We start from the raw sequence: 15,977 nt of genomic DNA on the forward strand, positions 1-15,977 counted from the left end.
TCCTCATCATAAGACACAAAAGGGTTCACATGAGTCTTCCTCCAGTGGTTCCTCTACAAAGTGCACTGGGGCATTGCTTGGTGGGTGGGTCACTATAGGTCTTGGCGTTCTAGAGATTCATGTTGGGTTGATGATTCTTACACACCAAATAATATCTCAAGATTTTTTTAATAGTACATCCAAATGCACTAAAAGAGAAAGAGATAATGAGCGAAGAACTAAGAAAAAGTTCAAGGCTTGAAATAATCAAATGTTGGTTTTTTAGGTCTTCTAAAGCTAGCATAAGTACAAACATAAAGGAAAAGCATAACCTTAATATTCCAAATAATAACTTAATGAGTTTCTTACTTCTTGACATCTAAATGAGATATGAAACTTCTTTGAATGGTGTATACAGCAAGAGAAAGAGAAATGGTAAACAAAGAAAGAGAAGTAATACTCCTAAGAGAAAGAGAAAGGGAAATCAACATCATGCTATTAAAGCATGGAGAACAAAGTTTCTTGTGTCTTGCAATCCAACTGACATAGCCAAGCTTCTTTCAATTCTTTATACAAATACACAAACGGAGCAAGTATGATAGAAAGAAATACAACAAATCATCCCTATGTATATTTATAAATTCTCAAACTAATGCAAGTGAAAGCACAATGAAAAGTTTTTGAGCTACCTTGATAAGATTTTTTCTTTCTCTAATCCAACTTAAATGCAAGCTTCTTCCAACAAAGAAAATATTCCTTATGACTATGATAACTTCAACAATATTTTTTGACCTAATTAAGTTGCAATATGCCATGGTTCGTTTCTACAAGATGCAACTCTAATCTAACATTATGGATTCAATATAGTACACTTATCTCCCCTAAGTTCCTACCAACTATGATTGCCAGGTCTTGTTTCAACCTTAAGTTTGTTATCAAGCTTGATGAATGCCAAATCATAAAGGGATGCAAGTTGGAGAGGGTGGGTCTTACATTGATGAATTAAGCCATGCCCTATGCAAACGACAGCATGCTTATCCAACCATTTAGTGTGCAGTCATAAAATAAAATTTGGTAGTTAGCAACATCAAAGTTGAAGTGCCCAAGGAAACCCATAATTTTCTCTCTTGGATCTTCCAACATACTCCATATCTCGATATAATTTCTAAGCAAACAAATAGTAAGAAGCTCTACATGGAAGGAGTCAGAGATTTTAATGTTTATTGAAATTTGGGTGGTAATCTCAAGACTCTAAATTGTATGCTCAATTGTGGCACTAAGGCATCAATATCATTGTCTTGTCCATTTAGCATGAAAAGCAAACGATTCTTCTGAGGCCTCCTATAGTAGAAAGGCACAATCAAAGGTTACGTCTTGACGAGAATTGGAAAACCATATTTCCAATTAACATAGAGAATATTCATTTTTGCACTTTCCATTACCTCATGCACATATTTTCAATTAACACATATTTGACAAATTATTGAAGTTATATATGAATTATATCTACATAATGAAGGCTCTCTCTAAACGTGAAGCAACTATTGATGAGAAAGTTGAGGAGCTATTAATTTCATTAGGTTTACATGGAGGCAAGGTAAAGATTAAAAAGGATTAGAAAAAATCAAGCCTAACTTATGATGTAGCATAGAATATATCAATGAGTGAAACAAAGGTGAAGAGATTCTTGAGCAATATGACAAGCAAGACATCAAAGTTAAAGTGGGAGTTGTGGAAAGATTTATGCAAATGCAATACAAATTTGGAAAGAGGCCCTATTCTTAAGAATTCCTTGGCATTCTTTTGATAAGATAATGTGTGTAATGCTAAAACCATGTTGAGTGTTGAAATGACCTATTCTTTGGCTAATTTTTGTTGTTTTTGAGAGCTGAATGGTTGATTTTATGTGATGATTGATTGGTTTGGAAGTGGTTTGAGAGTGTTTTGGATAGGTTGGAATGGTTTTATTAAGCTCATGATGATTATTAGTACAGATATGAGGTTCTGTGATGTTCTGATATGTTCTGTTTGGTTCTGATACCTTCTGTTGAGCTTCTGTTTTGTTCTGTTTTCTCTCTGTATGAAAGGACGGAGTATTGATTAATAAGGTTTGAGATTGTTTGAAAGCTTATTGAGTGGTTTTTGATGGTTTGGAATGGTTTTGGTATGAGTTATGTGGTTCTAATGCTTTCTGTTGACCTTCTGTAACTCTCTGTTGAGCCTCTGTGAGCTTCTGTATGCCTCTGTATGTGTTCTGTTGGATGAGGATGTAGCTTGAGAAATTTTTCTAGCCTTGAAAAGAGGTGAATAAAAGTGCAAAAGAGCTCAAATAAGTCAAAGAAGTAGTTGCTAAAGACTCAAGTAAAGACTGAAGTGAAGTGATAGTAGTGAGCTATGAAGAGTCACTGTAGTGGCTCTAGTGCCTCTTCGCATCTGACACACCTTTTGGGAGGTGTCTCCACGACCAAAGAGGGGTTATTATGAGTGATTATTGAGTGATTGTAGAGAGGATATGATATATTATTGAGAGCATACTATTGTGAGAGAGATCATATGCAAGAGATAGTCAATTCTATGTGAGACAATGTATCTTTCTATGAGAGAGAAGACTATGAAGACAATGAAGATGAATACTATGTGATTTATTTCCATCAAAATGATGTTTCTCTTGTGTTCTCTTTGTCTATCAATGAAATCTATGAAGAAGATGAAGAACATAATCAAGTTTATTAAAGATAAAGCCGTGGGAGATTGTTTCTATGATGCTGCGTGAAGATTTCTTGTCTTTGGTGTTGTTTTCTTAGTGATGGTCATAAAAAGAATGAAATAAAAGCTTGTTGATGTTACAAGATAGATTTTCTTGCAAGAGAATTTTCTTTTCCTTGGTGTTCCTCTTGGGGCTCCAAACCATCAATAGATCATTCCATTCAAGTTGAATTCCATGTAGTGGTCAATGATTTTACAAAGTTATTTGTCAATGCATGGGGAAAAACCAACATCAGCCACTACAAAATACACCATTTAACTCTAGTACTTGCATGTTCTTTAATGTTTGGATATGTTAACACTTAAAATCTAATGTCAATGTCCCATATCTTTGTAGTACGTATTATTTGCTTATGGATCATAATTTTTGGAAAAATATGAGTCTTTGAAAATGTGGAGCACCCAAGGTATGGAAAAGTACAAGGCTCATGGGTGCATATTTCAAGAACACTTATTATGGAGGTGGTTGCATTAAGTAAAGCTACATTGTAGAAATATTGGATTGGTTTTATAGATGTAGCTTTGGTTGCTCCATTACATTGGAGAATCCTAGGGCTACCGCATTGGCTAAATCTATTAGGCAACAAATCCACGTGCATAATAACAAAAAGTGAAAACACATTTACAGTGAATACACATGTCACATGGCATATGACAAGGCAAAGGGAAGGGTCAAAATGCACATGTATATAAAACCACATGTGAACCTCCCTTAAACCCTAATACTAGGTTTCATATAAATAGAGCTCTTTTAGTTCATTTTATATTTCATACTTCTATTGTTGTATTCTCTTCTTACCCACCACCTCATAGTCCACACCAAGCAAACTATGTGACAACATCTACTACCAAGCCAAGGCCAATGACAAGTTTTCACTTCTCTACCATGGCAACACAAACAGATCCCTAATTTTAGTCAACGGGATGCCTCCAATAATAATAGAACCTCGTCGTCTCCATGTCCTCCCCTCCCCCGCCCAAGTCCACCTAAAGGCTCAAAGATCCTCTCTTAGAAAAGAGCTCGTACACAAGAAGAATATTTCAAAGAGGAAGAAGTAAGTGAGGATATGGAAGCTAAAAACAATGGCCTATTAGACCCTAGGAGAGGATAGAATGGCCAAAGGCTAGTGGAGAGGCAACTATGGGGGACTCAATAGGTGGTAAGGGCCCCATGTATAAAGCAAGACAACTTCCCCCCCCTCTAGTACCCTCCTTCCCACTTCAAAACTAGCCCCTACCGAGCAATCCATACCCGAGCTGCCCCAACCCCAAACCCAACATGCACAAGGACATAACCATTGCAAGGTCCACGGCCACTCCATCATCCAGCTTGTGGAAAACGTATATGTTGTGGTAGGTACCAGAAACTCCTCATCCAAGGATACTACTGTGTAGTCCTTGCTCCCATCTGGTATGTTCTTCCAATGATCCAAGACATTGTGCCGAAAAACTTGTTAACACAACTCTCTCATATGAGCCATCACTCTCCTCCCCTCATCATTCATGATGATGGCTCCTATCCTATCATCTACAAGGTATCCATACCTCTCTGGGATATGCCTAAGATGTGTCCTCTCCTGTCTACAACCACGCTCCTGGGCATATCTAGGAGACCCCTGTACATTTGGTGTACCTACGGGGGTGGTATCTCTTAGAGTAGCACCCATAGGGGTGCCACCTGTGGACGATTTGAGCAAAAGTTGGAGTGACTAGAGTAGACTTCTCCACAGAAGTGAAAAATCCCATAGGTGATGCAACTCTAGCAGAGCATAACGACAAGATATGGAGACATTGTATCGGTACCTCCACAACAACCACCTGAGTACGCTCTCTCAAACCTGCACAAGAGCGAGGATAGCACATGTATCCCAAGCCGCCACCATGGGCTCACTACATCCACGTCTCTGTAGCATCCCCTAACTACTCCCTCCATCCGACCCAAGTCTAGAGCATCGACCTCGTCTACTGGTGGAAATTGAAGCATCAGAGCAGCGCACCGAAGTAGATCTAATAGGATGGCCTCATGGTGTCTGAGAGAGAGCTCCTGGTTTGCCATATCTTTGAATTGAGCCACCTAATTTAGAGATATACGTGTGAAGATCTTTTGTAGCTCCTTGTCGCTCATTCCTCGACTCATCATGTGAATCCAAATATCCACAAAGGTCACCTACACAAACAAAATTTGATGTTAACATAATCAATATAAATCAAGAAAATCACGGTAATATAAATCTTAAAAAAAATCTTACTTAAAACGTATATCTTATGTACCCTTATAAGTGATTTATCAATGAATTGAGTAGGTGGATGCTCCAAGTATGACATACCCTATAGTCCCATGTCAATCTCTTGACACAACTCTGCATACATTGGAAGGCCGATAGAAAGGCCAGCACAAAAGGATGAGTCCATCTCATTCTCAAAGAATTCTTGGACTCTTGTATTTCCATCATTGTTACCCGATTTTGGCTTCTTTACATGCTCCAAGCTTTCGGTGGCCTCCACCCCTTGCAATATCAACCCCTCTATTTGTATAATGTCCTTATCTACGCTGGGAACATTGCTTTTATCATATTTTGCACTTCGGGAAGCTGAAGATACAATATACCACCATTGAGGTTGTCGGGGGTTTGGATATAAAATTACATGTTCAAAATCGCATACAAGAGAGATTTAACTTTTATGACATATACCATGTCTTAATAAAATAAAAAAAAACATGAGTTCATGCACCTGTTCACAATGGGCCAACAATACAAACGTGTCGCGCAAATTTGTTCATCATTTTTTGGAATCTTTTTCGAGAAATCTAGATGGACCTCGTCGAACTGTTGCCTCAGCTCCTTCAAGTACCACTTTGAACCACTACACATCAAATAGGATCATGGAGAAGCTACAGTAATCCACCGTGATAATGCTTTGTAAGTTTCCAAAATACTCCATCTCATCTATAATGGTGTTTGGATCTGTTGCTCGTCATCGGATCTCTTGCTCGAACTTTGCCATGATACCACAATCTATTGTGGAGTGCATTTTGTCGATATGCTCCACGCGAAAATGTTGTTGTTCACATGACCACACCGCATTGTATATTTTTTATTGTACATTGAAACAATTAATTAGTTGTCGCATATAAAATCTAGATGCTACAAACCCTAAACACATTGTCACCTTTGGACTACATCCCCTCAAGAATTCCCACTCCTTAGTTGAGACCTCTGCCTCTTTGCGAGACACTACGATGAAAGCTCCATGCAACCATTGCGTTGACATAAACCACGGTATCTCCTCCATGCCCTCGGGATATTGAATCGATCGATGGTGCATACTATGTCAAAATTCAGATCACACTTCTTCCCGATCTTTCCTGGCTTGCTTGTACCTAGTGAGTCACGTCTCCAAGGAGAAATGGTGCAACATACAAAAAAGACTCACTTTCTCCTCCATTGAAGCATCCATCCTTTTTTCTACTGCATTTCCAACCACCACATCTCCGGTCAATCTGTCATTGTTCTTCAATGAGACCATAGCACACTATTATCTGAATCCACTGTTGGTAGCGACTGTGAAATATGCGCTAACGTCTCAGACACCAACCAACCTTCAGCCATGCTACCTTCTTGCCAAGCTCGTTGTTGCACAAAGACTTTTAGGGTTTTCATGAAGTGCTCCAAGAAGAACATCCATCGTGTATGGATAGGTCCCGTAATCTCCACTTCCTCTACAACTTCCTCTACAAGATGCACCAGGAGGTGGGTTTGTATCGTGAGTATGCTGGTGGGTAGGTACTTCTCTAAGAGACAGACAGTCTCCACTGCTCCCCGCATTGTGGATTCAATAGAGGATGTCTTGATCTCCTTCAGTGAGATCCATTGCACTAAATTTGACAACCTGTAAATCGCCCCATGTATTTCTGGAGTAAGGCATCCCGTGATCGCCATCGGTAGTACAAACTGCCACAAATGAAGAAGCATTATGGACGATGACTAGACTCCAAATAGCAAAATACGCAAGGCAATTACAATCCATTTGTAGTACGAACCTGACATATCTTATGCCAATCATGGGATTTTAGCCCTGATAATTGGTCATCTTTAGAAAACATAGACTTGAGAAAATACATCATACTCGTCGGAGTGAGAATAAACTTGATAATTTGCTTCACAATGCGCTCTTCTTTAGTGGAAAAAATCCAAGGAGCGCAAGGTAGTTGCAAGTGACCATCAGCACTTGACTGTGGCCTTGACTACGGCCAAAGCACCTGCATCTTGCCTATCTCCTTCAAATCCATTCGTGCCCCTGCAGTGTCTCTCTTTCTTGTGATGTGGTCCCATAGTAAGCTACCCATATTCTTGAAAATATGCATGGAATCCAACAAGTGGTTGATCTGTAAGTGGGTTCAATATGACAACTCATAAAAAACTGAGAACTGTTGCATTCTATTTGGATGGGACTCACTGTGGACCATTTTCAACTTGTACCAACTTTGGGCGTTCATTCATGTTGGAGGTCGTCTAAGAAAACCTTTCCTTAGTTCATGACCCTCCGGTAAGAAAGCTGGGTGTCCTTGATATACCATCTTCTTCATGGTTCGTGACCTTCGGGAGTCTAATTGTGGCCCACACAATGGACATGCATGATAACCTGAGGTAACCAGACCTGTCTCAATATCTCTATCCAGTGAATACAAACTTGAATGAGCTATGATAGATATTACCAATGAGAACGAAAGTCTACTTACCTGAGCACTCCCCGAATCTTGGAAAGTCATGCATGGTCCACATAAACATGGCTCGTATATTGGCGGACCGTAGACCATCGCGCTTGCTCATATCTTCCACCACGACCCCCTCCTCCCACAAAATCTTAAGCTCATCAACTGGACGAAGACACACGTCCATATTCTTGACTTTGTAGGAGCTTTGTAGTGGCCAAGAACTAGCAAGCTAAGGACGAAGTATCCTTTCTTCGTAGAAATCCATGGAGGGATGTTGTAGTTAACAAGGACTATAGGCCACACACTGTAAGAAGTTGAGTGCAGACCGAATGGGTTCATGCCATCCATAGCAAGATTGAGCTGAAGATTCCTTGGCTCTTGGGAAAAGATTGGAAAGGTAGAGTCAATGTGGCTCCATGCACGTGAATTCACTGATATTCGTTGGACTCCATCTATGGATCTATTCTTTGCATGCCACGTTGTCAAGCTTGCCATGCCAGACATACAAACCATGTGATATATGCGGGGGATAAGTGGAAAGTGTCTAATAAATTTATCTTTTTCTCTCTTCCTCTCCCTTTCTCATTTCCTCTCTTTCTCTCTCAATACAAATCATTCTTAACAAAAACAAACAAAAAAAGGAGAAAATACAAGAACAAACCAAGAGAGAGCAATGTACTCACCACAAAGACTTGAGGATGGATTCGGTGGCTCCTCTTCGCCCTTTATGTGCTTCCTCCTCTTCTTCATGAATACCAGTGGCGGCGATAGTGAAAAGCTCTCATTCTCCCTCTTTCTCTCTTTCTCTCCCTCTCCCTCCCTAATGCACGATGTAGTTCACTCTCTCTTTTACTCTTTTGCGCAAAATGCCGCGCTCGAGTTTCGGCCCATTTTTTTTCGTCTGAGTACAGTCGCTAAATGCGATGCAAATAGCAACGGCCATTTGCGACCCCTATATCCTTGTAGTGTTAGTGAAGGAAATTCTTCACTCTTATGGATGTCAACTTTGCATGTAAGGTATACAAGAATTTGTATAATTGTATCTTGTCACTCTTTTTAAGGATATATATCTATGCATGATTCATGCCAAGTAGGTGACCATCATGAAGAGAGAAATGTAGTCAGCTAGACAGATAGGAGGGGAGAGAGATAGGAGTTGCCAAGGGACTAGAGTTTTTGTAACAAACTGCAATGTAATTTACTTTGTGAACTTCAACATGTAATGAAAAACCTTTGCTTTTTATTGTACCTGTAATGCAATTTACTTTGTGAACTTCAACATGTAATGAAAAACCTTTGCTTTTTATTGTGCGTGACACTGTAATGATTAAATTTGCAAGGTCAATTGAAAACTCCACAATTAAGTAGAAGAACAATTGATTATCGAGAGGCAATGGTCTAGTTAACCTTTTTTCTTTGTCAAATGATAAGTTAGCATGCTTCATACAAGGAAAAAGGGATATGAATCTTTTTTAAAAAATTCGGTAAAAAATTTGTGGGTTGATAGGGGAATGTTCTTAGTTTTGGCTAAAAAAGCCCAAAAATGCTTTAAAACAGATTATTTGAGTAGTGTAGGATGCTATACATGCCATAGTGCATGAATGGGTAGGATAACAACAAACAATATGATGGGGAAGGTGAAGAACAAGAAGAGGCCAATGAGCAAGATGAAGAATAAGAATATGAAGAACAAGAAGATGACCAAGATGAAAAGCAAGAAGATGATCTAGAACAGGATAATGCATAGGCATATTAGGAGTACTTAGTAAGTGAGTAGTTATATGGACCACTTGTAGAAGAATATGGGTTTGGTGAAATTGAAGATTTTGTAGTCTTTGACCACTCTTATGATGGATTAGTTGAGGATATGCATCAAGTCATGCTCAAGCAAGGTCTACACCAACCACAAGAAGAGCAATATGCATATGACTATGATTATGAAGACTTTGGTAAGGAATATTATGATTGGTATATTGATGATGAAGATGTACATGAGATTCATGATGGTTATAATATGATGAATGATTGATATGATTATGGGGATACTTCTTCCTACCCATTTGACCCAAGTGGTCAAGATTATGAGTTTGATAATAGTTTTCTTACTTTGAATTATTATTATGTGGGCATACCTTTTATTTAGGAGGATATGGAATGGCTTTTGCACCTTCATTATACTAGAATCCATATTGGGATCAAAATCTTTACCTTTAGCAAGTCTATTTGGTTCAGAACTAGTCATCTTAACCCCTATTCTACTACATGCAAGTTGTAGATGGCCTTCTATTTTGGCTCACTTTTCATTTTGTTTGATTACAAAGGAGATATATCTATATATGGGTTGAAATTATGTCAAATGAGCTTTCTTTTCACCCATAGAATGCTTGATTTGGATAAGCCCATTAAAAGATATTTTAGTTTTACTATAGCAAGGTTTGTAGTAGACATCATATTGTATATTATTTGCAAGTGCCTTTTCGTGGAGTTATGGTAGTCTAGTTCTTATTTTGATAATCTAAAATGGATGTAAGTTATTGGAACTTGGTGTGGCTGAGCCTTGAGGGCGTGCCGTGAGGTGGCTTGGCGTGGTGTGGCATGAGGCTTCTTGGCGTGGTGCTGTGGGCCTTGAAGACTGGCCAGCTGCTACTGTAAGCAGCTGTCTGAGGGCATCAGCCCTGGGGCCTAAATATTGGCCGCGAGCGCTCAGCATCCCCTGTCGACTCCCGAGCAAGCTGCAGAGCTAAAGCCTGAAGCATGAGGACGTGAGGCTTGAGCATTGAGCAGACACACACACACACACACACACACACACACACACACACACACACACACACACACACACACACACACACACACACACACACACACACACACACAGATTGTTGGCATGTACTCAGTATTGTGTAGGGCGAGGCTGTTGCCTTTGATGGGGGAGAGAGAGAGAGAGAGAGAGAGAGAGAGAGAGAGAGAGAGAGAGAGAGAGAGAGAGAGAGAGAGAGAGAGAGAGAGAGAGAGAGAGAGAGAGAGAGAGAGAGAGAGAGAGAGATTTGTAAATTGTTGGCATCATTAAGCATTCATGGGAGAGAGAGACAGAGAAGATTCAAGAACTTACACTTTAAAGGTGCCTCACTACTTGGGCCTGAACAGTGAACAATGAATTAGTCTTCTAACTTCCAAATTTCCATGCTTCCTTACTCAAGAGCCAAGCTGTCAACATTCTCCCTAATCATGATTCACAAGTGGCAAAACAGGTAGGCACCATCTCAATTCTTTAGAGGTTTATTGTCAAAGTTTTAAAGTTTAAAGTTTAGTCTTTTAAATTCTACTATTACCAATGTAATTTCTAATTAAGTATTGACATCACTCAATAAAGCAAAAGCATGCGATCTCTTTTCTTTTAAGAGTGGTTGGTGAAATGAAAGATTAGCAATAAATTCTTTTTGTTATGTGTTTATTGATAAATTTGTGAAGGTTGAAGATAAAAAGAAACTAAAGATCTGAGGAGCTTGGTTTTCAAAGGAACAAAGGCATTATAAAAGGTAGCAAATTTCAAGTATTATTAGCAAAGAAGGTAAGATCGAAACTACTCTTTTTATTTTCAAGAAATGGCACCTAAATCAAGAGAAAAAAGACAAGGAAATCTTCTCTCTTGGATTGGGATTGAACATATAACTAGGCATCCTTCTAAAAAGGTAAAAGAAAACACTAATAATATTGTGGAGTCATCTTCAATTAATGTATTGCCTTCGAATGAATCACTCAATAATATTTCACTTGAAGATAAGGCTGAACTTGAAAGAAAAAAAGAAGGACGTTTACTTTTTCAAGAGGATTGGCTTGACCAATTCAAATGGCTTGTTTATGATAGAGACGAAGTAAAAATATATTGTAAGTATTGTTTAAAATATCCTCATCCACATAGTGCATATTCAAAAGGGGGATCAATGAATTTTAAAATTAGTAGCTTAAAATCCCATGTTCGCACGACTTGTCATGAGTTTGCCATGGAAGCCATTTTGCTTGAAGGAAAAGATTGTATTGAAAAGAGTGTTAAAAAAATAAGGGAATTCAAAGATGAGGCATTACTTTCATTATTTAGAATTGCATATTTAATTGCTAATTTTTTTTTACCATTTTCAGTTTTTCCTGAGATGATAAATTTGTTGCAAGATTGTCATGCACCATATACTACTAGTCTCTATAATGATGATAAGGCATGCGCTGAAATGATCTATTGCATGTCATCACATCTTATGAAAACCACAATAATGAAGGTTTCTACTAGTCCATGGTTTGGTGTTTTAATCGATGAGTCCAATGATATCTCTTCACATGGACATATGGTTATTTATTTATCATATCTTGAGAGAGATTGCATTCCCAAGACAAGTTTCTATGGCATTATACATGTGCATGATGGTACTGGAAAATCTTTGTTTGAAGCTATTATTAGTGAGCTAAAGAAATGTAAGCTAGACTTGTCTAGATTTGTTGCTTTTGGCTCCAATGGATGTTCCACAATGGTAGGAAAGGATAATGGTGTTCAGGACTTATTGAAAAAACATGTTAATCCATTTCTAACTTCAATTCATTATGTTGGACATCGTAGTGCCTTTGCAATATCAAGTGTAGCAAAAGAGATGCCTTATTGTAAAAAGCTTATTAATGCCATAGCTTCTTATTTTAATGTTAGCACAAAGAGATTAGAAGGGTTGCAAGCTATGCAACAAGATTTGGCATGTCCCATTCTTCGACTTGAGCATACTTTTGATGTGAGATGGTTAAGTAGATATAGAGCCATTAGTAGAGTATGCAAGTCTTTAGATGCCATACTTGAGATAAAAAAAAAAGAGGCATTGCATATTTATGAAGAATTGGCTGAATTTGAGTGTGTTTATTGCTTACATCTCTTAGCTGACATTTTAAGAGGTTTAACAACATTAAGCCAAATGTTTCAAAAGGACTTTGTAGATGTCACAACTATAGATAGTCTTGTGAAGAATGAAATTATATCCATAACACAATATTACATTGATTGTTCTCCTCCTGATATGAATGCATTAATTGTCGATATATATGGATATGATATCCTTCCAGACTATGGGCCTGAAAAAGGATATTTATATACATTAAGAGGTGCTTTGCATGGGAATAAGTTTTATGAGCATGATTTAAAATGTAAAATTAATAGAGAAGACTTTAATAGGACCTTAGAATTTCAAGTTGCTTTTGCCAAGTCAGTGGTAAGTAACTTGAATTCTCGATTTGAAGATAATTCTGTGCTTAATTGTTTAAAAATACTTGTGCCTACACAACATCCAATACATGAGAAGGCCTTAAAAAACTATGGAATCCAAGAAATAGATAAAGTAACCTCATTTTATGGTTTTCCCAAAAAGTTGAATATAGGGGAATTCCCTGCAATGATAGAAGTTGATGAGTTTAAGAAAGAATTTAGAAATTTTAAGCATCAAGCTTCTAGAGATTGGGTAAGATTCACATTACCAGAGGTAACTTTAGCACTTGCTTGCAACAATATGTGGAGGGATGCTTATCGTAATGTTCTTACTCTTTGTCAAGTAGCTCTTGTCCAATGTTCAAGCATTGCTATTTGTGAGAGAGGTTTTAGTGCTCGAACTATGATAAAGAGTAAGCTACATAATCATTTGGAGATTAAGAGTTTAGATGCATTAATGAAAAACTTTATTGAAGGGCCTTCTAAATTCACTAATATGGAGTTGATTGAGAGTATGGACTTATGGGCTGAAAAAACACATCGACATTTATACATAGCACAAGGAATTTGCTAATTGATTTTGCAATAACTTTGCATATTCAAAGGGGCAATTGATTTTTTATGGCCTATGATGATATTGAAGTCATTGTGCATTATTTGCGCTTTTGTTATCTTAAAATTTTTACATTTTTCATTGTCACAATTTTTCCTTTTTTCCTATATGTTTATTACATTTTTATAATGTAAAATTTGTATTTTTTTCTCTATGTTTAGTCCTTTTTCTATGCTAAACTTATTTTTTCTATGTTCTCTTTCATGTTAGTTTTGTTTTCTCTGGTTAGTATCATGGTTGCTTCTTTCAATAAAATATGCTTGTTTTTAAAATCTTTTTTGTTTTTGGTTTTGCTTGTATTTCATGATATTCTCTTTCATGTTTTTTTTTCCTTTTTGTTTCTTTTAAGATTTAACTTCTTTTCTTTTGGGTTTTTGTTTTATACTTTCTTTTATCTTTGTGCTTATGATGTATATACTTCTTTGAGGCCATAGAGTCTAGACCCATTAAGAGATATAGAAACCACCTCTATACATTTATTTTTTACTATTGAAAATTTACATAAGTAATGTAGATTAAGGTTCTTAATGATAATAAAGGTTTTCATTTCTAAAGCATAAGAGATAAATAATTTAAAAAATTCCTTAAAAATTTTTGAAATAAAGATCCTTTCAAATAATAGGAAAAAAGTGATTATCTTTTCATTATATATTTAAAAGGGAATTAAATCGGTTCAATTTGTAAAATAAAAGGATTTGGACCGATCTAAGTTGAAACGTAAAAGTTTTGGATGGTTGAAATTTTCCGAAACTTCTTTAGGCTAAGAAAAGAAGGATCTAGAGTCATCGCCGGCCAGAGGCTAAATTTAATGGTCAACGTCCTCATCCACCTTCGGCGAAGTAGCGCTAGTGTTTGCCTGGAAGCTGCGAATCCCCACAAATCAGCTCTCACTTCTGAAGAACTTTGCCTAATCGCCATAACCACAGCAAGGACGTCGTGCAGACGTACACTCGTACGTCACCACCACCCATCAACGCCGCGGGCGGCAAGCTGCCGCGTCGACGGTTTCGACTCTCCTTATATATAAGCGTGTTGTGTAGATGCTTATAGCCATCATGGAAAATTTTCGCTTACAACCACAAAACCACGCATCTTACCTGGACGTGGAGAGAAGCTTTGACAGCCTCTGGGAGGTCGGTTCCGTCTTTCATGACAGAAGGGGACAACGTGTTATAGATTATGATCAGGATAATCGCGTGAGTCCACCGATTCCTGAATCAGCTGTTATTATACCTAGCGTCGACGAATGTCATAATCAACTGCAGGAAGCTGCAACTCAGCACTCAAATGAATCAATCAGCAGCTCCCAGCTACCTGCAATGGCCGATCATGTGATCATGGACGACGGAGGCAGATTAGGCACTACGTCTGCTGGTCAGAGAAGCAGCAGCTCCAGCCGGATCATCACGTCTAAATTCAACCGCAGCAAGAGCAGCTTAGTGCAAGACATGTTCCTGATACTGGATACGGATCGGGACGGGAAGCTGAGCGTGGATGAGATCTATGACCTGTTGCGGAAGCTCGGCCTGCTGGCCAGCAGCAGCAGCACACATGATATTGATCATGGCGACAATCAGTTAGACTCTCTGAGATCTCTCATCCGCGGCGCCATCGGCAGCCAATATACAGATCATCCGGCGGGACTACAACATGAGTCCCCTCAACATGGATTTGGCGGTCTGGATGCTTCTGGATTTCGAGCACTGTACCGGTACATAATGGAGGGCGGTCATCATGATGATCCAATGAAATTACCTGCGGATGCGGGAGATCAGACCCGCCTCATGGCTCGGCGTAGGGAGCTGTTAGCTGATGATGCTAATGAAAAGATGAGGAATGATAACGTCGACACTGCATCTGACGAGTACGTGGAGGCAGCCTTCCGCGTGTACGACCGCAACGGCGACGGCTTCATCAGCGCGTCCGAGCTGGCGCTGGTCCTGCGACAGCTGGGCCTCCCCGAGGGTGATGACGCGGCCGCCTGCCAAGCCTGCATCGACCGCCATGACTCCGATGGCAACGGCCTTATCGACCTCTGGGAGTTCAAGTCCATGATGCTCCCCTTCCTTAATATCCCCATCTCGTGTCATTGATAATCGTCTGGATAACTCCAGCCAGGAAATAATTCCATGTGTAAAGTACGTGCCTCTTAGACCCGGTCTTATCTAAATGAAGGCTACCTTTGCTAGACTTCTAGAAAGTCGTAGTAAGTGCTTGCATTTGACATTGCCGTCAACTTAGAGTACGGTTATCTTTCTATCAATGTATGGATATGAATTATCGGTCATCTTTCTATCAATGTATGGATATGAATTATGGGTTATCTACTACCGTAAAAACGTCCTGTCTCACTCACCTTGCACTTGTATCCTTCAATATATTGTGATTGGAATTAGCCCATAAGCTCATCATAAATGTCCCAATAATCATTCGGTCAACTTATAGTATGGTCATCTCTCTATCAATGTATGGATATGAATTATGGGTTATCTACTATCATATAAGCATCCTGTCGCACTCACCTTGCACTTGTATCCTTCAATATATTGTGATTGGAATTAGCTCATAATCTCATCATAAATGTCCCAATAATCATTCCGTCTATCTTTGGTAGGATCAACTCACCATATTGATGATATTCTATGAGAAAAATTATCTAGCTTTCG

General features: G+C 38.6%; 1 protein-coding gene across 1 annotated transcript; it reads left to right on the forward strand.

Annotated features, from left to right (window-relative positions):
* Positions 1-14,135: 14,135 nt before the first annotated feature.
* On the forward strand, positions 14,136-15,634 carry LOC148029198 (putative calcium-binding protein CML27). The gene has a single exon (XM_087688677.1). It carries the CDS (start codon positions 14,352-14,354, stop codon positions 15,402-15,404), a length of 1,053 nt encoding a protein of 350 aa, XP_087544803.1. The 5' UTR covers positions 14,136-14,351; the 3' UTR covers positions 15,405-15,634.
* The last annotated feature ends 343 nt before the right edge of the window (positions 15,635-15,977 follow it).

The sequence above is a fragment of the Lygodium microphyllum genome, chromosome 11 (assembly GCF_053477565.2).
Source record: "Lygodium microphyllum isolate KBCC chromosome 11, Lygodium_microphyllum_v1.1.10, whole genome shotgun sequence".
NCBI lineage: Eukaryota > Viridiplantae > Streptophyta > Polypodiopsida > Schizaeales > Lygodiaceae > Lygodium > Lygodium microphyllum.